The sequence below is a fragment of the Cydia splendana genome, chromosome 25 (genome assembly GCF_910591565.1).
Source record: "Cydia splendana chromosome 25, ilCydSple1.2, whole genome shotgun sequence".
NCBI classification, from domain to species: domain Eukaryota; kingdom Metazoa; phylum Arthropoda; class Insecta; order Lepidoptera; family Tortricidae; genus Cydia; species Cydia splendana.
In genome coordinates this window covers 1,193,778-1,220,745 of record NC_085984.1, presented here as the reverse complement: position 1 = coordinate 1,220,745, position 26,968 = coordinate 1,193,778, and the positions used below count along the sequence as shown (strand labels likewise).

General features: G+C 42.6%; 1 protein-coding gene across 1 annotated transcript in view; it reads right to left on the bottom strand.

The window, feature by feature from the left end:
• The window catches only part of LOC134802851 (CLIP-associating protein), an 85,011-nt gene extending 58,771 nt beyond the window's left edge, over window positions 1-26,240 (bottom strand). The window contains exons 1-10 of the mRNA XM_063775588.1: window positions 25,945-26,240; window positions 19,797-19,983; window positions 18,980-19,171; window positions 16,129-16,229; window positions 13,230-13,406; window positions 12,478-12,602; window positions 7,794-7,907; window positions 4,741-4,848; window positions 3,443-3,541; window positions 1,568-1,758 (exon numbers count right to left, since the gene is read on the bottom strand). Of these exons, the coding sequence (XP_063631658.1) occupies window positions 1,568-1,758; window positions 3,443-3,541; window positions 4,741-4,848; window positions 7,794-7,907; window positions 12,478-12,602; window positions 13,230-13,406; window positions 16,129-16,229; window positions 18,980-19,171 (1,107 nt within the window). The 5' untranslated portion in view covers window positions 19,797-19,983; window positions 25,945-26,240. The remainder of the gene's footprint in view (window positions 1-1,567; window positions 1,759-3,442; window positions 3,542-4,740; window positions 4,849-7,793; window positions 7,908-12,477; window positions 12,603-13,229; window positions 13,407-16,128; window positions 16,230-18,979; window positions 19,172-19,796; window positions 19,984-25,944) is intronic.
• Between the last annotated feature and the right edge of the window lie 728 nt (window positions 26,241-26,968).

Genomic DNA, 26,968 nt, shown 5'->3' with positions numbered 1-26,968 from the left:
TATAGCCTTAAGCCGCGCGTGGCCCTGTCGCCACCTAGCGGCCATATCTGTCCTGATCGTCTCAGACGCGTTTTGTTAGAGAGTGAGTCTTCTGTACCTAGTACTATTATTTATTCTGTGACACAGTACACAAATCATCGAGGCCTATAAGCTCATAGGCGGCGGCGGGCGCGGAAGCCACGAAGGCGATGAAGACCTCGCACGACATCGCGTGATAAGACTTATCCCGTTGTTATATAGTTATTTTCACCTAAGCAGCTCGAACAAGGGTACTTTGCTTCTTAAAAACAGTGAGCAAAATGCGATTTTGCTCACTGAGTCATTTTGTCTCACTCAGTGAGCAAAATGCGATTTTGCTCACTGAGTGAGACAAAATGACATTCAAGTGACCTTTATAGTCATTTCAACATGCGGGGTCTAATACAAGTTCGATATACTTGGGTTCTATTATCTCTGTCCCTCTAGGTATGTTCTCACTGCTTAGGGTGAAAAATTTTGTGTACTACACGAGATCAAAGTTATTTACATCTCGTGCGCTTTTGAATCCCTTACTACGCTCAAGATTCTAAATTAGATTCACTCGCTACGCTCGTGAATCTATTATAGAATCTTTCGCTTGCACGGGACTCAAAATAAGCACTCGAAGAAATATCAAACTTTGATCTCTTGTTGTACAAATAACTATTGTACAACAAGAGATCAAAGTTTGATCGTGTAGTACACAAAATTTTTCACCCTAAGCAGTGAGAACATACCTAGAGGGACAGAGATAATAGAACCCAAGTATCGAACTTGTATTAGACCCCGCATGTTGAAATGACATTTGACTATAAAGGTCACTTGAATGTCATTTTGTCTCACTCAGTGAGCAAAATCGCTCACTGAGTGAGACAAAATGACTCAGTGAGCAAAATCGCATGCCGCTCACTGTTTTTAAGAAGCAAAGTACCCTTGTTCGAGCTGCTGAGGTGAAAAGGTACATTGTTCAATCAAATATCAGCATCAACTTATACTCTGTATCTTTAGGTATTTAAATAAAAGTAAACAATTTGTACATTTTCGGGTAGTTATAACATTTATTGGTTAACGGAACAAATACAAGACTGCTTGGGTCTGTCACTGAACGACCTGACTTTAACCTACATTATTTGACCATGTAATTTTTTCATCTACCCTCAACTGGCTTATGGCCGGTTCACATTATTCCAGTAGAATTCCAGTCCAGCAATCCAATCCAGTGCTGGAATAATGCTACTGGAGTAATGTGAACCGACACTGGCATGCACTGGAATGTACCCATTCCAGTGAGCATTCCAGTCCAGTGACTGGAGAGACCGTCAACTTTTCATTCCAGCTCACCCAATCCAGCGCGTATAATGTAAACAATCCCAGACTGGAATAATGTAAACAATATGTTCCAGTCCAGCACTGGACTGGATTAGCCCGCTGGATCATTGGACTGGAATAATGTGAACCGGGCATTTAAGGAGCCATTTGAGGGTATATTTTGTTTACTTTTATACTACCTAAAGATACAGAGTATAGTGGTGGGGGTGTAGTGACTTACAGCGTCGACTCTCCTCTCCCACTCTGCCCCCTTGTCGCCGAGCAGCGCGGCGGCATGTCGGCACAAGTCGTCGAGGCCGCGGACGCCGTAGATGGCGGCGGGCGCGGTGGCGGCCATGGCGGCCTCGAAGGCCTCCACCGACACCGCGCCGGCCTCGCCGCCCAAGCCCGACCCCGAAGTGCCCGATGACACTGTAAGGAAATTGTCTTTTCATTTTTGAACAGTATTATTTCTAATTAGAAATAATTCTACATGAGAAGTTTCTCGTGGGTTTAAAACGACACAATTGATAGAGCATTACGCAAAAAATCTCATTGTCTGACAAAACCGATGTTTGACAACGATTAAAGGGGCCCACTGATTAACAGTCCGCCGGACCGGCAGTTCGTTCGGACTGCCGGATCGGCCTGTCAGTTAGAACAAAATTTTGACAGTTCCGAACAACTGACAGGCCGATACCGTCCGGCGGACTGTTAATCAGTGGGCCTCTTAACACGTTTAACGCGATCTCTTTCTCGCTCATTAGATTATGTCTGACTGCCCAAAGCAGTCGTGAATGAGTAAAACTTAAAATAAAATTTAATATGTCAGTCAATTTTTAATGAAAAAAAAAATCATCACGAGTAAACAGGATTAATCCCAATACGGCCTAGTTTACCCTCAGGGTTGGAAGGCCAAATAGCAATGGTAATTCCATTCTTAAAAACCAGGCAAGTGCGAGTCGGACTCGCGCACGAAGGGTTCCGTACCATAATGCAAAAAACGGCAAAAAAAAAACGGTCACCCATCCAAGTACTGACCCCGCCCGACGTTGCTTAACTTCGGTCAAAAATCACATTTGTTGTATGGGGGCCCCACTTAAATCTTTATTTTATTCTGTTTTTAGGGTTCCGTACCCAAAGGGTAAAACGGAACCCTATTACTAAGACTTCCCTGTCCGTCCGTCCGTCCGTCCATCCGTCCGTCCGTCCGTCTGTCTGTCACCAGGCTGTATCTCACGAACCGTGACAGCTAGACAGTGGAAATTTTCACAGATGATGTATTTCTGTTGCCGCTATAACAACAAATATTAAAAACAGAATAAAATAAAGATTTAAATGGGGCTCCCATACAACAAACGTGATTTTTGACCAAAGTTAAGCAACGTCGGGCGTGGTCAGTACTTGGATGGGTGACCGTTTTTTTTGCATTTTTTTCCGTTTTTTTTTTTGCATTATGGTACGGAACCCTTGGTGCGCGAGTCCGACTCGCACTTGCCCGGTTTTTTTTTAGTATTTGTTGTTATAGCGGCAACAGAAATACATCATCTGTGAATTTCAACTGTCTAGCTATCACGGTTCGTGAGATACAGCCTGGTGACAGACAGACGGACGGACGGACAGCGGAGTCTTAGTAATAGGGTCCCGTTTTCGTTTTACCCTTTGGGTATGGAACCCTAAAAAAAGTTGTGTTTATAAAAATTATGTACTGTAAATAGATTCATAAAATCTTAAAATTAGGTTGCAAAATGAACCTAAATGAGTTGTGACAAAAAGCTGGGACAACGCTAAGAAGGTGATAATGTTATCAGTATGATTGCAGTTTAATTAATATAAGTAATTAAGGCATAAAAAAGAAAACATTACAATTTAAGGACTCTCCAGTATGGTTTATTCATGGTATAATAATATACTCCGCCTGGTACTCCATTCCCGTCTTTTCTAGGTCACCTAACTGACACGCGCCTACGTCATCATGCGACAGCGCTATATGATAATATGCGATAGCGCTATATATAGCGGCCATGTTGTTGTGACGTAGGCCCGTGTCACTCTGGGAATGGAAGACCATGTTTTATTAGACTATGGGTTTATTCTCAGTTATGTAGGTACTTACCACTAGTAGCACTATTGAGTTTGGTCGGCGGCGGTGGTTTCCTATTCGCCGACGGCAGACTATACAATCCAGCGACAGTCCTCTTTGGTACTTCACACGCTATATATGCCAATACATATGATATATGATGAATGTATATGGATAGAAATGTATATGATATTAAATTATACAGATAAGAGATTCATCGTGGTCAGAAATGTTGAGAATTATGGATTTTGCAAGGGAGTTTTCGATTTTTTTTAATGATATTTGAAAGAAAAAGCAAGTGATATAAGATAGTCAAAATTTTGATGTTGAATGGAACATTTTGAGACAAAACAGATAAAAAATATTATAAAATAGATACGTATATAAAAATAATAAATGATATGTTAATATAATATAAATTTATATGATAGAGGAATAAATCGTAATTTTGATATCAAATTCACCGTAATGAGTTTTTAAATGTTTTATCGTGATTTCATAAAAAAGCATTGTAAAAAAATATCGTGAAATAGATAAGTATAAAGTAGAGTAAATGATAAGTTAATATATAAGTAAGAAGATGTAGTCCCACGTTGGATGGATTAGTCGCAGTCGGTTAAACGGTGCGGCCCCGTGGTGAACATGTTAGGAAAAGAGAGATTATGCGTTAGACCAGCTTGGAGTAAAGTTAAAATCAATTTAGGTTTAGAAATTGAAGTTGAATGGATCTTGAATTAACAACATTTCCTTCAGTCAAGACCATTATAAAAAATAATGTTTACACATTCATTGCTACTAAATGCTACGGGTTACGCTCGTAGCGCGTATCCACGTCTTTGCCGTATGGAGCGCATAGTCGCTACGACAGTAGGGTTCTGTGCGCTGAATGTGTTAACAAATAGCATTGAAATGTTGTCAATTGCTGTGAAATGTTCGGAATCAGAAATATAAGTGTAGCAATGATAACGTAATAAAGTGATGGTAGCAATTGTAGCACTTCTATAAATTTTTTGCTCGGGTTATAGATCACACCCGGTATTGATTGAATGAAATTATACAGGGTGGCTAAAAAATAACTACATTCCCGTTACCTGGGAGGTTTTGGGATTATATTGAGCAACTGTTACTATGGGACCAACCCCGAGGTCGCCAAAAAAAAATTTGGCTTGTTCATACATTTTGGCTGGTCTATTTTCTATGGGAGGGTAATTTTTTTTTCGCGATTTCGGGGTTGGTCCCATAGTAAAAGTTGCTCAGTATAATCCCGAAACCTCCCTGGCAACGGGAGTGCAGTTATTTTGAGTGAAATAGTGTAGTAATGAGTTACTGACCCGGCGTGTTTGCCCCGGAGTCGGGCTCGCGGCCGCGGCCGGCGGAGGCGAAGTGGCGCCGCGCCGTGGTGCGCGACACGTAGTCCGCCTCGTCCACGCCCGCGTTCGCTACAACACAACATTATACAATAGGGATGATGACACATCGCTGCCCCAATATTACAGGGTTCTATGTTTCACTTTTATCGAACTGAAATTTGAACATTGTCATAGTGACATTAAGTCGAATTTCAACTATCTTAAAAATGTAACATAGAACCCAATATTGGGGCAGCGACATGTTGAATTTTATAACAAAATCTAGTAAAATATATAGCAAATGAACAATTTATCACAATAATATGGATATTAAAATAATATTAAAATAAAGTAAATGCTATTGGTAAACTTGTCACTTAAAATGGATTTTTACTTTTTTTTTCGTAAAACTTAGTTTTTGCAAAGTGTTACTTGTCACTTTTTGACATCTATCAATAAGGATATTTAGACTAAATCCCATAGTAGCAACATCGCCATCAAAAAGACGTTTTGCACTATGTAACAATAAAAACTTGTTTTTTTTTTTATTGGTATTAACTCTGAAACTAGGCGAACTTCAAAAAAAGTTTATAGGACAACCAGTGGCGTGACTCCCATACAAGCCCAAAAGCCGGGCTTGCCCTAATGCAAACTAATTGCCTTACCGAAATTACGTAGTGATAAGATCAATAAAGATTATTTTAAAATCGCGCGCCAAACGAACCCGTATTATTAAATTCAAGCCACAGCGGCCTCGAACCGCGGCACGAGCGTGTTGCAAAATTTTGCCGCGGCGTGGCGTCTCGTCCGCGCGAAAGAAATCATGCGTAGGATGTTCTAGCTATCCTGCTCGTACTCGCACTCGTTGGCTTGCAACCGTGCTTGCTTTTTCGTCCCGCTCTGGGCACTATCAGCCTACAAACCGCCAAAGAACGATGTAACTATTTGTTGGTATGTATAGCAATTTTATAAGGCGATTTAAGCTTGGCTTTTGTTTGGAGTGAAGTAAGCTGCATAAGTTCGCACGAGCGCGCGTTCGCGTTTACTTCAAGTGTATTATTACTTATTTAGTCGGTCGAGCCGAGTCAGTCAGTGGTCGAGACGAAAGTAACGAAAGTTTGTTTAAGTGAATTTGATTAAATAGTGAATGTGGATTTGTTCATTGTTGTGGCGTTTAGTTTAATAAGTGTTAACAATGGATCAAGAAGTGGTTCCTTGTGACGGTTTGAAATGCGTCCACGTTTTAGTCAACCAAAACGTGGACGCATTTCAACTTTGTCGAAAAACGGGACATAATTTCCGCGGCAAAACCAACACCCGACTTGTGTATTTCTCAGTCAAGTCAGTCGCGTCAGAGAAATATCTGTAGGGCCGTCTACAATACTCATTGGATTGTTGGTTGTTCCCATACAAATAAGATGTATTGCTGGTGTTGCATATTTTTTTCGAACGACATTAACGTTTGGATTACTTCTGGCTATAACGATTTAAATAATTTATCTGGAGCGATAAAGAGGCACATGAATTCCGGTAAACATATGTGTGCAGTGATTTCTTTTAGCAATTTTGGGAAACAAAGGATCGAGGCCTCTTTGTCGCGCCAATTATCAGAAGAAATATCAAATCATAACATGCGTGTTGACAACAATCGTAGTGTTTTTCAGAGGTTAGTCGATATTGTGTGCCATTTAGCACAGCAAGAACTTCCTTTTAGAGGACACGATGAGTCAAACACTTCATTAAATAGGGGCAATTTTTTGGAACTTGTATCGTTGCTATCAAAATATGACGGCGTTCTAGAAAAACATGTTCAAAGCGACAAACCAAGCTCGAGCTATTTGTCTAACAAAAAGATTGTTCTAACCGCACAGCACAACTGTATGTAAATTATTATCGTGTAAATTTGTTAATATTGTATATACAAATGAAATTCACTTAAATAAATTAAACGGCTTTTATCAAAGCACCGGGGGTATGCAATTGCTGATATGTTTGTAATATTCTATCTAGTAATAGTATGCCCTCAGTGCGCTATGATTAGCTCGCCTCGATACGTTAGCAGATGCATTTGAGTCCGAAGAGTGAAGATTGGACAGTTATTACGAAAACATATCTTTCGGCTTGCCCTACTCCAAAACCCTAGGCACGCCACTGAGGACAACTTGGTCTCTAAATATGATCAGGAATACGCTGTTAAAATTATTTGGTTTCCTCATGTTACACCGTGTATAATAAATCAGTTTCGAACCCTAAGTAAAAACTATGTTATTTCGAATTTTGACAAGCTAATACATGAATATGGTGCATCATATAAAACAATTAATATAACCCTTTTTTATTAAGAATTTATTAAGGATTATTTCTTTCATTGACACTTTTTTCCTAAAATGTATACTTTCCTCAAAAAATGTAAAAAACTGTGAACCGGGACATATTTCATGCAAAAAGGGGGGGTTGCGTCAGGGGGAGGGGAAGGGACGCTAGTGTGCGTAAAGCACCATACCCTAAGGTATCATACTACATTCATAAAAGGCTGGCTATAATTAGTTTTTCAAAAAACACAATTTGACCAAATCAACTGTCGGATTTTGACTATCATTTCTGACTTTTGTATTACTTTAATGCAATGGGTCCCATATAGACATTTAATCATTTTATATGTATCTCTCAGTTACTTAAAGGTTAACTGGAAGAGATCCCTTAACGGGATAAGTTCGCCTTTGCACACATTCACTGTATTCTCTGTGTGTTATGTACAGTCAACTGTAAAATAATAGGTGTAGCCAACTTATTCAAAAATATGTCCCATAGTTCTTAATTCACTGACATAAGAGTTATGGGACATATTTTTGAGATGATTTGTGCACCTATATTTTTACAGTTGACTGTACTTGTTTTGAGCAATAAAGTGTTTACTACTACTACTTAATCCTAAAAACAAACCTGGTTGATACCATAAATGAAAATTTGTCATCTACCCTATTATCGAACCTGCTCTCAACAATCTCACGAGAATGAAAGAATATGCTATTTACCAGTGGGCAGTAATAGGCCCGCTTCCCGGACCTCGTCGAACTTCTGCTCCAGCAGCGCCAGCTTCTGCGCCGGCACCAGTTCCTTCTTCTTCAGGTCGGCTCTCAGTCTTTCACCTGTGGACAGTAGAATAATGCATTTATACTCTGGCAAACCCACTTTGTCAGTAAAAAAAACCGTACAAGTGCGAGTCGGACTCGCCCAGCGTAGAGTTCCGTACTTTTTAGTATTTGTTGTCATAGCGGCAACAGAAATACATCATCTGTGAAAATTTCAACTGTCTTGGTATCACGGTTCATGAAATACAGCCTGGTGACAGACAGACGGACAGTGGAGTCTCAGTAATAGGGTCCCGTTATTGGCGTTTTCAGAAATAAATATTGAAAACCAGATTCTTTCACATCTGGACGGTCTTGGGCTCATTCTACTCAGAATCGACAGCATTCTCCATCCCACAATTAAAAAAAGATGTCCCAAAATGTCCATTCCATTACGTCACGTTTTAGTATGAAAAAAATTTTCACTTGTATGTGCGTGACGTAGTGGAATGTACAATTTTCATACAAATTTTTGGGACATTTTATTTTATCATCAGAATTGAATATGCTGGTGATTGTGAGTTGAAAGAACCCAAAAACACCGGGATCTGTGAGAATCGGGTCTTCGATATTTATTTCTGAAAACGCCCTTTTACCGTCCTAAAAAAAAGCACACCGTAAAAAGTGAGTAAAATCGTAAAATTGCTCAGATTATCGCCAAGCTGTAAGTTCAATAAGTAAAATGTTGAAAATGGTGTCCTCTTCCTATCTCGATTATGATCGTCGTACTTTAAAGATTTTAAATTATTGTTAGAATATCGTAGAGCATATTTTTCCCGGGTTTTTGTATAAATCTTAACGTCTATGATTTAAGCTTCTTAACCCTTTTTTTTCCAAGTGCTGTCAATTTATTCTTCCCAATTTTGTATATCAATATTTCAAAAATTCATTATAGGAACACTCACCAACATGTCTGTACATGTCCACTAGTAGTTGCATGGCCGCGTCCCTCACTGGACTGCTGGGGTCACCCAAAAGCCCGGCGAGGTTCGGTACGGCCGCTCGGAGCTGCAGTTCTATAGGAGCACTCACCAACATGTCTGTACATGTCCACTAGTAGTTGCATGGCCGCATCCCTCACTGGACTGCTGGGGTCACCCAAAAGCCCGGCGAGGTTCGGTACGGCCGCTCAAAGCTGTAGTTCTATAGGAGCACTCACCAACATGTCTGGACATGTCCACTAGTAGTTGCATGGCGGCATCTCTCACTGGACTGCTGGGGTCACCTAAAAGCCCGGCGAGGTTCGGTACGGCCGCTCAAAGCTGTAGTTCTATAGGAGCACTCACCAACATGTCTGTACATGTCCACTAGTAGTTGCATGGCCGCATCCCTCACTGGACTGCTGGGGTCACCTAAAAGCCTGGCGAGGTTCGGTACGGCCGCTCGGAGCTGTAGTTCTATAGGAGCACTCACCAACATGTCTGTACATGTCCACTAGTAGTTGCATGGCCGCATCCCTCACTGGACTGCTGGGGTCACCCAAAAGCCCGGCGAGGTTCGGTACGGCCGCTCAAAGCTGTAGTTCTATAGGAGCACTCACCAACATGTCTGGACATGTCCACTAGTAGTTGCATGGCGGCATCTCTCACTGGACTGCTGGGGTCACCTAAAAGCCCGGCGAGGTTCGGTACGGCCGCTCAAAGCTGTAGTTCTATAGGAGCACTCACCAACATGTCTGTACATGTCCACTAGTAGTTGCATCGCCGCATCCCTCACTGGACTGCTGGGGTCACCCAAAAGGCCGGCGAGGTTCGGTACGGCCGCTCGGAGTTGTAGTTCTATAGGAGCACTCACCAACATGTCTGTACATGTCCACTAGTAGTTGCATTGCCGCATCCCTCACTGGACTGCTGGGGCCACCCAAAAGCCCGGCGAGGTTCGGTACGGCCGCTCGGAGCTGTAGTTCTATAGGAGCACTCACCAACATGTCTGTACATGTCCACTAGTAGTTGCATCGCCGCATCCCTCACTGGACTGCTGGGGCCACCCAAAAGCCCGGCGAGGTTCGGTACGGCCGCTCGGAGCTGTAGTTCTATAGGAGCACTCACCAACATGTCTGTACATGTCCACTAGTAGTTGCATGGCCGCATCCCTCACTGGACTGCTGGGGTCACCCAAAAGCCCGGCGAGGTTCGGTACGGCCGCTCAAAGCTGTAGTTCTATAGGAGCACTCACCAACATGTCTGGACATGTCCACTAGTAGTTGCATGGCGGCATCTCTCACTGGACTGCTGGGGTCACCTAAAAGCCCGGCGAGGTTCGGTACGGCCGCTCAAAGCTGTAGTTCTATAGGAGCACTCACCAACATGTCTGTACATGTCCACTAGTAGTTGCATGGCCGCATCCCTCACTGGACTGCTGGGGTCACCTAAAAGCCTGGCGAGGTTCGGTACGGCCGCTCGGAGCTGTAGTTCTATAGGAGCACTCACCAACATGTCTGTACATGTCCACTAGTAGTTGCATGGCCGCATCCCTCACTGGACTGCTGGGGTCACCCAAAAGCCCGGCGAGGTTCGGTACGGCCGCTCAAAGCTGTAGTTCTATAGGAGCACTCACCAACATGTCTGGACATGTCCACTAGTAGTTGCATGGCGGCATCTCTCACTGGACTGCTGGGGTCACCTAAAAGCCCGGCGAGGTTCGGTACGGCCGCTCGGAGCTGTAGTTCTATAGGAGCACTCACCAACATGTCTGTACATGTCCACTAGTAGTTGCATGGCCGCATCCCTCACTGGACTGCTGGGGTCACCTAAAAGCCTGGCGAGGTTCGGTACGGCCGCTCGGAGCTGTAGTTCTATAGGAGCACTCACCAACATGTCTGTACATGTCCACTAGTAGTTGCATCGCCGCATCCCTCACTGGACTGCTGGGGCCACCCAAAAGCCCGGCGAGGTTCGGTACGGCCGCTCGGAGCTGTAGTTCTATAGGAGCACTCACCAACATGTCTGTACATGTCCACTAGTAGTTGCATGGCCGCATCCCTCACTGGACTGCTGGGGTCACCTAAAAGCCTGGCGAGGTTCGGTACGGCCGCTCGGAGCTGTAGTTCTATAGGAGCACTCACCAACATGTCTGTACATGTCCACTAGTAGTTGCATGGCCGCATCCCTCACTGGACTGCTGGGGCCACCCAAAAGCCCGGCGAGGTTCGGTACGGCCGCTCGGAGCTGTAGTTCTATAGGAGCACTCACCAACATGTCTGTACATGTCCACTAGTAGTTGCATGGCCGCATCCCTCACTGGACTGCTGGGGTCACCCAAAAGCCCGGCGAGGTTCGGTACGGCCGCTCGGAGCTGCAGTTCTATAGGAGCACTCACCAACATGTCTGTACATGTCCACTAGTAGTTGCATCGCCGCGTCCCTCACTGGACTGCTGGGGTCACCTAAAAGCCCGGCGAGGTTCGGTACGGCCGCTCAAAGCTGTAGTTCTATAGGAGCACTCACCAACATGTCTGTACATGTCCACTAGTAGTTGCATCGCCGCGTCCCTCACTGGACTGCTGGGGTCACCTAAAAGCCCGGCGAGGTTCGGTACGGCCGCTCAAAGCTGTAGTTCTATAGGAGCACTCACCAACATGTCTGTACATGTCCACTAGTAGTTGCATCGCCGCGTCCCTCACTGGACTGCTGGGGTCACCCAAAAGCCCGGCGAGGTTCGGTACGGCCGCTCAAAGCTGTAGTTCTATAGGAGCACTCACCAACATGTCTGTACATGTCCACTAGTAGTTGCATCGCCGCATCCCTCACTGGACTGCTGGGGTCACCCAAAAGCCCGGCGAGGTTCGGTACGGCCGCTCAAAGCTGTAGTTCTATAGGAGCACTCACCAACATGTCTGTACATGTCCACTAGTAGTTGCATCGCCGCATCCCTCACTGGACTGCTGGGGTCACCCAAAAGCCCGGCGAGGTTCGGTACGGCCGCTCAAAGCTGTAGTTCTATAGGAGCACTCACCAACATGTCTGTACATGTCCACTAGTAGTTGCATCGCCGCATCCCTCACTGGACTGCTGGGGTCACCCAAAAGCCCGGCGAGGTTCGGTACGGCCGCTCAAAGCTGTAGTTCTATAGGAGCACTCACCAACATGTCTGTACATGTCCACTAGTAGTTGCATCGCCGCATCCCTCACTGGACTGCTGGGGTCACCCAAAAGCCCGGCGAGGTTCGGTACGGCCGCTCAAAGCTGTAGTTCTATAGGAGCACTCACCAACATGTCTGTACATGTCCACTAGTAGTTGCATTGCCGCATCCCTCACTGGACTGCTGGGGTCACCCAAAAGCCCGGCGAGGTTCGGTACGGCCGCTCAAAGCTGTAGTTCTATAGGAGCACTCACCAACATGTCTGTACATGTCCACTAGTAGTTGCATCGCCGCATCCCTCACTGGACTGCTGGGGTCACCCAAAAGCCCGGCGAGGTTCGGTACGGCCGCTCAAAGCTGTAGTTCTATAGGAGCACTCACCAACATGTCTGTACATGTCCACTAGTAGTTGCATCGCCGCATCCCTCACTGGACTGCTGGGGTCACCCAAAAGCCCGGCGAGGTTCGGTACGGCCGCTCAAAGCTGTAGTTCTATAGGAGCACTCACCAACATGTCTGTACATGTCCACTAGTAGTTGCATCGCCGCATCCCTCACTGGACTGCTGGGGTCACCCAAAAGCCCGGCGAGGTTCGGTACGGCCGCTCGGAGTTGTAGTTCTTGCGCGCCGTGCCTGAAATAGATAAAATACCATTTAATTCACTGTCGTTGTAGTCTTGCACGTTTAGCAATCTTGACATAAATCGCGCGCTCCATATATTAAAAGCACATATAGAGCATTCTATGAAATTGTCTAACGTTTGTCCCGTACAAACGAGAATTTTCTGAAGATTTGCAGGTATAAGAGTTTCCTTTTCTATGACAAATGGTCAAAAATATGCACAGAAAAATAATCGCCTGCTTTAAATGCCGAAAAAGTCGCAACACTGGAAATAAAATGCGTTTGTACGGGCTGTCGCGGTAAGATGGGCATTATTCATGATTTATCACATTGATAAATTGTAGTTTGCGGATGGCAGACAAGAGAAAACTTGTAGATTTATTGGTCTTTTACCAACACATTAATGGAATGGGAAAGCTTAAGAATTCATTCATTCGTTCTCATTCATTCAACAACGTATTCCCTCGTGTGTGGCGCCTTATGTTACGTAGGATGAGTGATGTATGTGAGTGTGTGACGTGGACAAGCTATTAATAAGCGTTCGGTGTATTCGCTCAGTGGAGCCATTATGTTCAGGGGCTCATTTCTCGAAGGAGTTACCGTTCATACGACCTGACAGTTAGTAGACTAATTACTTACGTGTCTAGTAGTGTCTGTATGGTCCTAACAGCCTCTTCCCTCGTGTGTGGCGCCTTGTGTTGCGTCGCGGGGATGAGGCGCGCTAGGAGCGCGCGGGGCGGGGCGGCGCGACTCTCCCCTAGCGCAGCTATACAGACTCGCGCCATGTGGCGGACGCCTTCCTTTGTGTCTGCCAGCCTGGAGAAAAGGTTTTTATAGTATTAACGATATAATAAATATCAGAACAAGTGTGCAAACACGAGCGGAGCGTATATTGTATGTAGGGCATTCTCCCGGGAATTCCCGGTTCTCATATTCCCGGTAATTCCCGGGAATTTTATAGTGTCTAAAGAACCGGTACTGAAGACCCGGTACCGGTACTTCCCGGTTCTCATCATATGACTATTTATTTCCATTTCAATAGTAGTAATGTTTTAGTACTTTAGCTCGGGACATTATATAACATTTAATAATGGTGCTATGAAACGAGGGACCCAAATAACCCGACAAACTGACAAACTAACCTAGTTAAAGTAGGTAGGCATTCGTGCAGGCAGGCCGTGCCGTCATAGTGCTGAGTGCATCGACTACGCTACGGCCGTGTGGCTTGGCCCAGGCGGAGGCAATTGCTGCCGGTGTGCCGGTTAATTTCGTAAAATAGGTAGGAACGCCAATTAAGTGTATGTTTATAATAAAATAAGTCATTTATTAATTCTTATGCAATTATTTATATGAAAATAAGTAATTCATAAAGATTGTACGCTAACACAAACAATTTCTAAAAAGTAATCAAAAGATGCCTTGAGAACCGGGAAGAACCGGGAATCCCGGTTCCAGCCATGCCCAGAACCGGGAAATGAAATTCTTGGTACCGGCACCGGTACTGCATGCCCTAATTGTATGAGAGCGGCCTCAGTGTACGCTACTGAAATCCCTTAGAAACTCGACGCTACGCTGCACGCTTAGCCGAACGCGTGCGCTCTGAGCCTGAGAACTTATCTATAATAATAAATAAAAATAAAAATAAATAAAAAAGCCTTTTTCTTGCATATTACAATGTCAAACATAAATAAAATCTGCAATACAATTTGTTTAATTTTTCTAATAGTCAAATTTAAGTAAATATTTGGTCACTTATGTTAGGTACATGTTGTTATTTGTTTTTTTTTTTACTACGTGAATTAAGCAAGAACCCCCTCTCAGGTAAAGGCCTCCTCCAGAGTAAGCCAGTCGGATCTATCCTGTGCTTTTTGTATCCAGTTTGTCCCTGCGACTTTAACTATCTCGTCTAACCATCGCGTGTATGGTTTGCCGCTGTTACGCTTTCCTGGTGGTCCTGGCCATGACGTTACTTGTTTTGCCCATCTATTGGACTTCATCCTGGCGACATGTCCTGCCCATCTCCATTTTTGTTTTTTTGCGTATTTGAGCGCGTCTATCACGTTAGTTTTGGATCTAATAATGCTGTGCTTGATTTTCTGGATCTTTCTAATATTTCTCTATCTATAATATATGTGCTATAATGTATAAGACGACGATATTTCGTTTGCCGCAGAAAGGCGCGGTGTCAATGTGTGAATCGCCTAAATTGTACGTTTACAATAACATTTTTTTTTTCACCTATTTAATAGACAAAATTAATATAGCCTAGTAAATAAAATATGTAGAGTATAATCTAAAATGAAATTCGAATAGAATATCGGAAAAAAGACGTTATCGAAAATTATAAATCCCACCGTTAAGAATATCGAATTTCCTCATTCCAATATCTCCAAAATACAGAGAAGAGCAACAAAAATGGCTCACCATTACCCGTACCGTATTATGCAACTTTTGAATATAAACAAAGATAAGACACACAGCCCTAAACCCATTGTGATGTAACGCTCCGACGGGCCCGCTAACTAGGCCTCTGCTAATGATGTCATCTTTAAAGGTTGCATGCTAAGTGGACATCAACATAAGGAAGCATTGACGTTTAATATCTAAGGTCGGGCCTTACGGGCACTAAAAATGGTACTAGTTCAGCGGTGCTACTCACGAATTCCAGCCAATCGTGCAGTCTATCGCAACTAGTTGCGACCAATAGCGCGCGTAATGTGAACTCATCAACCAATCGCGCGCGTGATGCGAACTCATCAACCAATCGCGTTGTAGCGGTTTCACACCGCTGTACTGGCCCCTGTCATGCCTCATTATTAATTGCCTGTAAAGACAGTCCCTAAATATCTATGTCAATGTAAGGAAGTAACGTCCACACTGATAATTGGTAAACTTTACTAGCGACCCGGCCCGGCTTCGCACGGGTTAACTAATTATACACCTAAACCTTCCTCAAGAATCACTCCATTGATATGTGAAAACCGCATGAAAATCCGTTCAGGAGCGTTTTGAATTTATCGCGAACATACAAACACACAAACAGACAGACGCGGCGGGGGACTTTGTTTTATAAGGTGTAGTGATGGTAGATATATGTGGCTTTCCACCAGAGAAGGGTCCTTATGTTTCGTGCAATAAGGTTAATTCCATCTCAAATTCCAACAGAAATTCAGATATATAGGTCCTTATTGCACATGAAGCATTAAGGACCCTTCTCCGAAGGTCAGGAGTTTGTTCAACAAGCTCGTAGTGCTCCTTTGCTTGTGTAATTACCCTCCGTCATCATCTCAGCCGAAAGACGTCCACTGCTGGACAAAGGCCTACCCCAAGGATCTCCACAACGCACAACGAACGGTCATTCGCTGCCCTCAACCAACGGTTTCCCACGACTTTAACCAGATCGTCGGTCGATCTAGTCTGGGGCCTTCCCGCACGCTGCGTCTTCCTGCCCCATCGGCCATCGGTTCTGCGAGCAATGTGGCCCGCCCACTGCCACTTAAGTCTGGTAAACCCTTACCCTTAAAAAGTGGAATGTTACCTGTCGATGATATGCGGCAGTACCGAGGGCACGTAGCAGGAAAAGTCCGATCCGAGCCGCTCGGCGAGCGCCGCGATCGTCTCCAGCCCGTTTTGGGCCACCTGCAAACAACACACAATATTAAAGACTTCCTCATCAGAAAACACATTTACATTCACAAGCTACAGCGGGCTGCAAAAATACATTTTATGAAGTGAATAGGTAGTTTTGCAGGTATGTGTCTGTGTCTCTGTGTGCTGTGTGTACACGTCCGGTTGGAAGGCAGGAGGGTCATCGGTCCACCTCCGATCTGAGGGACATACCTCATGAAATCGACGACTAATAGTTCACGGAACATTGTTATGATATACTCGTGTCACTCGTGTGTTAACCTTTAAGTTAAGGCTTCGTCACACAGGCGCGTTTTCCGGGCGGGGCGCGCCGCTTTTCCATATAAAATGCTCACGCGCCGCTTACGCCCCGCCCGGAAAACGCGCCTTTGTGACGGAACCTTTAGTTTAGTGCGTTATCCAATACGTCTTGTCACTATCAAAAAACATAATATTTACTTTGACTCTATGTTTTGTATATATTTATATTTGTTAACGCATGAATGTCTTCGGATATAAATGTTATGTTTTTTACAAGGTCACTCGGCTATCCATTATCATACCTATTAAGTATATCTAATCCTTAAATCCATATTGTCACTGGTAACTCACTAACAATGGTCCGTTAAGACAACTCAAGGTGTACTGATCTACTATAAGACTATAGTCACAATGCCACTATTCTGATACTGATAATTACAATAATGATATAATCGATTTTGTTAACTCATGGCTTTGTTAAATGGTGCGTTAAGAATGGGTATTATGTGATCATTACATGTACTAGTATTAAACTATCGTTTGGAATAGCAAAATCTCGCTTACGGCTCAGCCACGACTTTGCGCGACCCGCGACGGAGGCAACCATATGTAACGAAAGGTCCGATCGCTGTGTCTCGCTCCAACCTATGGTTGCCGCCACCGCCGTCGCCGATCGCACAAAGTAGTGGCCAAGCCGTAAAGCGTGAGCGTGAATTGGAGAACTATAAATATAGTGCAATTCGTTTATTATGACTCTGCTTATATTGACCGACTACTTAGGCCCGGCGCCCACTATCGGCAAGGGATCCTTCAGCATATTACCGAGACGCCCTCAGGCATGCCGAGGCGTCCTCAAGCATGCCGAAGCGTCCACAAGCATGCTGAGGTGTCCTTGGGAAGGCCGAGGCATACATCAGGTGTTCTCAGGCATGCCGAGGTGACTTAGCCGTAGGCGTTCTCGAAGATACCATTTTCATTGCTCGCGGGTGTAGATAGGATGACTATATATGGGTGCCGCGGCTGTGCAGGCTCAGACATCCCGACTGTATCGAATCGACACTGTATCGCCGCTATATCGATGCTGTATCGCGCCTGTATCGCGATTTTAGCGTGTGCGAAGGTAGAACAGCTACAACATCGCGGACTTATAGCAATTACATCGCTACAGTAAGTCGACGTCTCAGAATAGGCGCGCGCAATGGCCCATGACAAGCAATCAGAGTGTGTATGATGCATATGACGTTTACAGCGAGGAGATCATTTTCTCAGTGGATTCCAGCGGATATGATATTGGTTATATTAGAATGATATCATTGACGTTTGTATTTATTTATGTGACATCAAGGTTAAGTTAATAATTAAAATGTTATGAGGCAATCTAACACAAATCGACTTTGTCCCACAGTAGGCACAGTAATTATTTGTGATGTAAGTACTAGACAACGATTTAATAAATATAAATACTTAAATACATAGTAAACCTCTATTAATCACGAAAAAGAAAAATTGAGTAACTGCACAAGTCCAGTAGTTAGACATCTATGTCCTGTACATGTTCAATCTCCGGCTCCCCCACTATTTTACCCCTACGGTATTGTAGTCAATCAAACAAAGTCATCAAGTAGTAGCTTGACTGTATTAAACTAGTGTATCTCAAAGTTGCCCACTTTGAATAAATGCAGGAGACCAGTAGTTGAACACCTGTTTTGTTCAATCTCCGGCATATTAAATTAAACTACTTGACAGACCTTAAAGTTTCCGCAATGAGCCAAACCACGAGTCCAGTTGTTGAACAGCAATGTTCAGTAGTTAAGCAGCTATTATAACTTCAGCTACTGAACACCCAACACAGTATTTTAAAGTTGCCCTTATCCATGAACAAGAGCGTCTAGTAGTTGGGCAGCTGCAACAATCCTGTTTAATCTCCAGTTCCCACTGGACCAGAACTCTGGCCTCAAGAACAAGGCCCCATAAAGCCAGAACGACTCTAGTAGCTTGACAGTTGTGTCCAATGAACACAATGCCCAGTAGTTGAACAGTATCTAATATTTAAACAGCAATGCCCAGTAGTTGAACAGCAATTTCCAGTAGTTGTACAGTTGTAATTCAACAGCTACGTAACTGCGGCAGAGCCTCGAGTGATTGTGGTTAGGAGAAGTGGATCACAAGTTTGCTGTAGGTACCTTTAAGTTGCCCCTATAGAGTCAGAACTCTAGCCAACATCAGGACAGTTGTGTCCAGTATTTGAACAGCAATGCCAAGTAGTTGAATAGTAATGCCCAGTAGTTAAACATTTATATCTAGTAGTTATTCAGCAATGTCCAGTAATTGAACAGCTGTGTAAGGGCTGATTTAGACGGCGCGCGAACTCGCATGCGATTTTAGTTACATTGCGGACTGTTGGTTACGTCCAATTCAACCGACCGATCAAAACCCGCAATGTAATGAAACTCGCATGCGAGTTCTCGCATCGTCTAAATGAGCCCTAACTCTGACAGAACCTTAAAATTGCCCCCATTGAGCCAATGCACCAGCGCGTCCAGTAGTTGAGCAGCGATGTCGTGTTCAACCTCTGGTTCCCGTCGAACTAGCGCCGGTAGTTGTTCGCCCAGCTGCTGCCGCAGGCGGAGGTCCGGCTTCACCATGAGGGGCAGCGCCGCCTCTAGTGATGTTGGTTGGGGGAAGTGGGCCATCTGTGGACAATTAATTAGGTTTAGGCATAGAGTAAATAGCCGTTGCTCTAAGAGAGACCCCACACTAGGATCTCCCGAGCGTCGGCGTCTAGTCAACTCTATGGTTGATACTCTATGACTCAACTCTATCTTTACAGGTAACCCTAACACAGTACTAATAGTATATCGGGTTGGCACTGATTGACTAGCACGTTAATATTCGCGGATTAGCAAGGTAATATTTTTGTTTTCATTAACATGGGCACAGAATAAATAATAGTACTATTGTAAAGAAAGCAAACTTCCTACACACAGTTTGACAGCGGTTCAGGTTCGAATCATGCTGTCCCTTTCTAATATATGGCACTATCCCTTTCGGCTATTTAGGGTTGTCAAAATTCAAGTCATTATCTTATTTGTGGACGTGCACGCAAAGGGACGTCAAGTTGTGCCAACCCTAATAATTGCTTGAGCAATGCTGAGCCGAGTTTGCTCGAAGCGAGGAGTTTCGCACCCCTGACATGGAGTTCTGCAAAGTTACGCCTGGCCCCAATTTCACCACGGCGACAGGTGCGACAATTGTAAAATCACTTTTTTATAAGTGAAGTGTATTTGTATTTTATTGTATTAAACAAAATATAAATACCTTGTATTCCTAATCAATCCTCGGCGACCTCTCTCGTGACGCAAACTGTCCAAGCCTCTTCAGCTCTCATCTCACTCGCACTACACTATGCTACTCGCACTGCACTTTGCTAGCACTAATACAGTTTAACACTAACTGAGCACTTCACACCGGTAGTGCTAAGGCACTTCTCACATGGTTTTGTTACCTGTAAACAAAGAGATGTAGTGTTAGAAATAAGTTTGGAAATAATTATGATTTATGATTAAGTTTTTTCACCAACATTACTTTTTGGGGTTCCGTACCCAAAGGGTAAGGGCCACCCCACATCTAGCGTCTTTCGAGCGTCGGCGTCTCGTCGGCGTCTACAACTCTATGGCCCAACGTCGACGCGACGTCGACGCAACTGCGCAGCGACGTCATTTTCCATAGGTAGCGCTGACCGACGCCGACGCTCGAAAGACGCCAGATGTGGGGTGGCCCTAAAAATGGGGCCCTAAGACTAAGACTCCGCTGTCCGTCTGTCTGTCACCAGGCTGCATCTCATGAACCGTGATAGCTAGGCAGTTGAAATTTACACAGATGATGTGTAAAAATTTGTAACGAGTGACACTCAGGGTTGGGAGAAGAATGGGGATAGTTACAATGTGGCTATGTAGCCTAAAGACTATTTTGGAAAGACAAAAATAATATAAAATAAAAACCGGGCAAGTGCGAGTCGGACTCGCGCACGAAGGGTTCCGTACCATAATGCAAAAAAAAAAAACGGTCACCCATCCAAGTACTGACCACTCCCGACGTTGCTTAACTTTGGTCAAAAATCACGTTTGTTGTATGGGAGCCCCATTTAAATCTTTATTTTATTCTGTTTTTAGTATTTGTTGTTATAGCGGCAACAGAAATACATCATCTGTGAAAATTTCAACTGTCTAGCTATCACGGTTCGTGAGATACAGCCTGGTGACAGACGGACGGACGGACGGACGGACGGACGGACAGCGAAGTCTTAGTAATAGGGTCCCGTTTTACCCTTTGGGTACGGAACCCTAAAAATCAAATTCAGAATACATTGATAAATTTATCCTCTTGACACCTGGCGTCCTTTACAAAGTGCTAAATAAATCGTACTCTAAAGGCCGACCATTTTTGAACTTCTCATATCAACAATGGACGACCGACCTACAGGTAGCCTCAATTCCCAAGTGTTTGTTTATTCCCGCTAAAAAAATATTTGTCATGTGATTGCTCGCAGCCAATGAAATTTAAGCAATGGCGATAGTTTGTCCTTGAAGTTCGATAGAGATATCCATGAGATATCCTACCTATTGGCCGCCATTCTTGTAACGCGTGCTCAGGAGTTTGGAACAATGGCGGCACGTGGCCGACGCAGTAAGTAAAACTTAAAATGTTTTTGTTAAATTCACTTGTTTTAATGTAGGGTTGTTATAGAATAGCAAATTAGTAAACATTTTTTTGAAATTACGTACTTTTGTGTGGTAATAAAGAATAATAAAGTAAATAAATCGTCGTAAAAATATTAAACCTATAGAAAGGCACATCGTTCGTAGTTTATGTTTTAAGTTTGTGAAATTGATCTTACGTAAATCACTTTCGGCACTTATACCTAAAGTAGTGAAAATATTATTTTCAGCCCGCGATATTGCAGAACTTCTTAATAACTCCGAATTGGAAGATTCGAGTGAAGATGAAGATTTCACTGAGGAGGTACACGCTTTCATAAATGAATCTCGATCTTCAGCTGAGGAAGACTCGAGCGACAGCGACAGTTACGACAGCGATGATGGCAATGAACCAAGAGGACGAGGTCGTTCTCGTAGCCTACTGGTGGTGGTGGTAGAGGTAGAGCTACTGGTCGTCGAGGTCGGGGCAGACGACGTTCTGGATGTCGGGTTCGTACACGTGGTGGCACTCGCAGTCAAAGTCCAAGTCGGCCACAAGATGTTGCTTCATGGAAACGAGATAAGTTCGACGTTGATTTGCCAGGTTTGTCCTCACCATCTTACTTGCCATCCATTCAAGATCCATCAAACATCAACGAGTATGTGGAAGAATACCTGGATGATGAATTGTACAAATTAATTGTAGAAAAGTCTAACCAGAAATGTTAATTATAGTAAGGCTCTTGTTCGCAAATAAAGATTTCAGCTAGATACCTACTTAGTACTTAGAGATGTTAAGTTTTTGACTGACTATATTCATAAAAATAAAAAATATGATTGTTTGTACTTAATGTATAACATTACATAAAATTTTCTTAAAATGTTAAATAATTTGTTTCATTTTATACACGTAACCTACTTATGCCTTAATGACCTAAAATCCTTTATAAAGGACAAAAATAACCAAAACAAAAAAAATATGCTCAATGTCTTAATCCAATAATATTAAAACGCCTTTGTTTTAGAGAAAACTCAGGAAACACATTAGTTTAGGTTTTATTCAACATGCGAGGTCTCGGACTTTCCAACAGAAATAGTTTAATGCCTTGTAAAGTACATTCGGTCATAGTGACAAGTTATTTCAGTTAAATGCTCGGTGTCAGGAGGATACATAATATTATTAAATAAATGTCTGTTACTGTTCCATACTTAAACTTTTTAACCAATTTTAACTACCAATGTAGAAAGAGATTTTAAGCAACAGAGTATAGACCTTTCTAAATTTTTTTTAAAGATGGGGTTTCGTATAGACTACTTTACTTTACTAATTCACCTGCACTAATCCAACAGTTTTTCCATCAAATTCTTTGCAGACTCTGGACTACACTAATTTTGCACAAACTTGGCAGTAAGAACGCATGCTTTAAGCTCCATCCATACTAGACGTAGCACTTGGAAAGAAAACTTAGCATGATTTGACTCTAAACTTTTAAACAATCTATTTTTATTTTTAACAAGCAGAAACGTCTGCGAACAATGATATTAAGCTTAGAATAAATTAAGATAATCTGGAGTATCGATCCAGAGGCCGTGAGTTCAAGTCTCACCCAAGACAGTAATTTTTCGACTTTTACATTTATTCTAATCTATTTTAAGTGGTTGACAACCTAATTAACCCCGGCTGAAACCACTTTTAAGAAACCATTCGGTTTAAAACATCAAAGGAATGTATAAATAGCCACAAGTTATTGCCCCTAGAAATTATGACATACTTATCAGATAAGATTAATATCTTCCTGATACAGACTAATAAATAACAAACACCGAGTAATACCAACTCGGATACAGTTTGAAATTGAATTACTCATTTTATTGCTATAGATAGTATAGATTATAGATTGATAAAAATGAAAAATATGAAATTCAATGGAATGTCATCATCTGTTGATGTGTGATTTGGTCTTGAATGATGTCACATTGGCACTGCTGTCTGTTTTTTAGGGTTTCGTACCTCAAAAGGAAAAAACGGACCCCTTATAGGATCTAGGATCACTCCTGCGTCTGTCTGTCTGTCCGTATGTCACAGCTTATTTTCTCCGAAACTACTGGATCAATTAAGTTGAAATTTGGTACACAAAATTTGGTAAATGAGAAAATTAAAAAATAAAGTTTTTCAAACTATATTGTGTTACATACCTATTAAATGAAAGAGCTCATTGTGAAAATCTCAAATATGTTTTATTCATAATTTTAGGATGAACAGTTTAGAAGCTATACAAGAAAATAGGCAAAAAAACCGGCCACGTGCGAGTCGGCCTCGCACACGAAGGGTTCCGTACCATTATCTATAAAAACGGTCACCCATCCAAGTACTGACCCCGCCCGACGTTGCTTAACTTCGGTTAAATATCACGTTTGTTGTATGGGAGCCCCACTTAAATCTTTATTTTATTCTGTTTTTAGTATTTGTTGTTATAGCGGCAACAGAAATACATCATCTGTGAAAATTTCAGCTGTCTAGCTATCACAGATCACGAGATACAGCCTGGTGGCAGATGGACGGACGGACGGACGGACAGCGGAGTCTTAGTAATAGGGTCCCGTTTTTACCCTTTGGGTACGGAACCCTAAAAAAAATGATCATCCCTACTGGGTCTAAATTAAAAAAAAATACACGAAATAGTTCTTTACCTATAGACTATAGATGACAGGAAAACCTATTGGAAATGAGCAGTCAAGCATGAGTCGGACTTAATCGGGTCGGGTTGATCTGTGTAAGATGTCCCCAATATTTATTTATTTATTTAATTACTTAGTTTTTGATCCGACCCCTACGGGTTTTTTTAAGACATTTCACTCACGTTTAACATAAAATATACATATGACGTTCCACGGCAAAAGGTACCTTATGGCGGCTGGCGCTTACGTCGCATAGTGCCGCAATAATATAGGAGTGGCGTTAATAATAGCATAAGCGCCAACCGCCATAAGGTACCTTTACCCGTGCACTGTGGGACATCACACATTGTAAAAAATTATGTAATGTACGGAACCCTTGGATCGCGAGTCCGACTCGCACTTGGCCGGTTTTTTTATATAGGAGGCAAATGAGCATACAAATTGCCTGATGGTAAACAACTACCGTTGCCCATGGATGCCTGCATCTGCATTGCCATCCAAACTAACAACTAATTGAAAAGGTAAGTGGCTCAGCTTATGTCTGTGCCAAACGGCCCCTTCCCCCTTAACAAACCCATTCCCCTCCATATCCCTTCTTAACAAACACATTTCATTGTTAAGCATCCTCATTCTCTCACATTCATGCTTGTTTGATGCAAATAAACATTCATTCATTCATCTCTGGTGGAAACACAGTCTTATTCAGTTGTATTGTAATGATTTAATGAATAAATGGTCAAATAAAGAAAGCTGTCGACATTTAAATGTATGCATTAATTAGTTTGTTTCCCATAGCTTTCATATAAACAATGAATCTTCTGCGAGAAAATACATGTGATATTTAAATTAAATACCATTGATGAACTAAACTTCAGTATTAAAGGCAATATTTAATTTTGATTTTAACCATTGATGAAATATTTCCTTTTGTCTTAAGGCCACTTGCACCAATCACGAAACAATGATGTTCCCGACATTTGGGGGGTGTCCGCAGAGCCGCAGCCAACACATAGAGGCCCTATTGACACTTTAATTAAATGTAAGGGGTACACCAAGTGCATGCATGCAGAGGCAGCACCCGCCCAAGGGTGTAAGGACTGTTGATGGAATCTAAAATGAACTAGGCTGTTGGGTGCATATGATGGACTTAAATTCTGGGTTATGGGATATCAAAACTGGATGTCTGCCTAATAAAACGGTATGCACTTTTATTTCCGGCAGACAATGACTACCCCACAACATGGGCCCCCACAAAAAGCGACATTATTATTATATTAACTTATTATTTATTCATCATTCTAGCCTTCAGTCGCCCACTGCTGAGCATAGGCCTCTCTTCGTGTACGCCACTTATCCCGGTCCTGGGCTAGTCTCATCCAAAAGTATTATTTATTACTTAATGTATAGTATGAAACATTAAGGTTTCACTGGCTGGATTATGAATTCTTGGATTAACCATAGACCATAGACAGAATATCTACATCAGTAACTTATTTAATGAGATTATCCGAAGCCATACGTTTCTAACACTAGGTACGATTTTTCTCATTAACTATGAGAATGATTGTTTCAATATCATACCCATAAGTATTGCATATTGTTTACATATACGTCTGAATGTACGTAGGCACGATATCCGTAGTGATGTCATCGTACCAACGACCAATTGAAGCTTGTTGGAAAAATATTAACTCGTTTGTTACTGCCGACCGTCGACAGTCAGCCTTGTACGAAACTACAACACCCATACGAATTAAATGCAAATTTATGCACTATTCCCATGACCTAAATCAAAATATCATGTAGTTTTGTTTTTTAAATGAGTAGAGCGTTATTTTTTAAGGTCACTGTTACTTAAAAACCTTGAATTTATCAACGAAATATGTGGAGATGTCTCGACAAAAGATGTCAAATCAAACGGCAGTAATTCGCAAACCGCAACTGCGACCGTTATAAAGCGATTTAACCGATGTAAATACGTAAATAACTCCCCATCCCTAACACCGATATAATGAGAAACTGAGTCACGAGCAAAACAAAGAATTTGTCAAGTTATCCACCGCAAAAATACCATTTGGGGGAGACATTACCTTTTAGAGAAACTGACCTTTGCGAAGTAACACTTCCTTGCACAAATCAATTTGAAACACAAACACTTGAGACACACGAGTATTTATGCACTGTAATCGAAATTTTGGTTCGTAATAGAGTATTTTATAACAATTTTCTCCGCGAAAAGGTCCATCGTTTCAAAATCACTTGTAAAATTCGTGATGTCGCGCATGCCCGACAAAAATTTACATCACGTGACCTGTCATGGCGTCATGAAAGTATGTTTTTTTTTCCTTCGTAGGGTGACATTGGAATAATCTCATACAGCCAGCGTGTTTAAGTAGGGGCTTTACACACAAGAGTTAAAATATTTCGTGCTGTGGGCGCAGCACGGTTCCATTTTTATCGTCTATCACTATGCGCGTCCCTTTCGCACTTACGTACTTGTTAGAACGTGACAGGCATGATGACAAGGGATAAAAACGCGACCGTGCTAAGCCGCCTGCTTGGCAAAAAAAAGAGTAGAAATTAAAAAGTGGCAACACTGTAGTGTCGTCCCTTTCAAACCAATTTATATAAAACGGGATGACACTACTGTGTTGCCACTTTTTAATTTCTACTGATTTTGTAAAAGTTTATTTGTTAAGCACCCTCCACACTCGTGCGCAAATCGCGGCGCGAAGCCGCGAACGCGAGTGTGGCGTCGATTTTCGTAGACAGCGAAATCGACTCCACACTCACGTTCGCGGCTTCGCCCGCGATTCACGCGCATAGTCTGGAGGGGAACGTGCTCACTAACATAACACCACTGGTAAATAATTGTAATTAATGAAATTTAACGATAGATATTTAAAAAAGGGGGCCGCTATGTACTGTGTCTTGTATTTAAATACCTTTTGAATACATCATAATAGTTTTTATATTGCTGGATTCGTCAATCTATGAACACTTAGAGCATTTAATAACTAAATGCTCTAAGTATGAACCAAACCAGAGTTGGGCAAAAATTAACTTGAATAAGAATAAGAAGAAAAACAGAAATTTTTTTTATTCAAATCGATT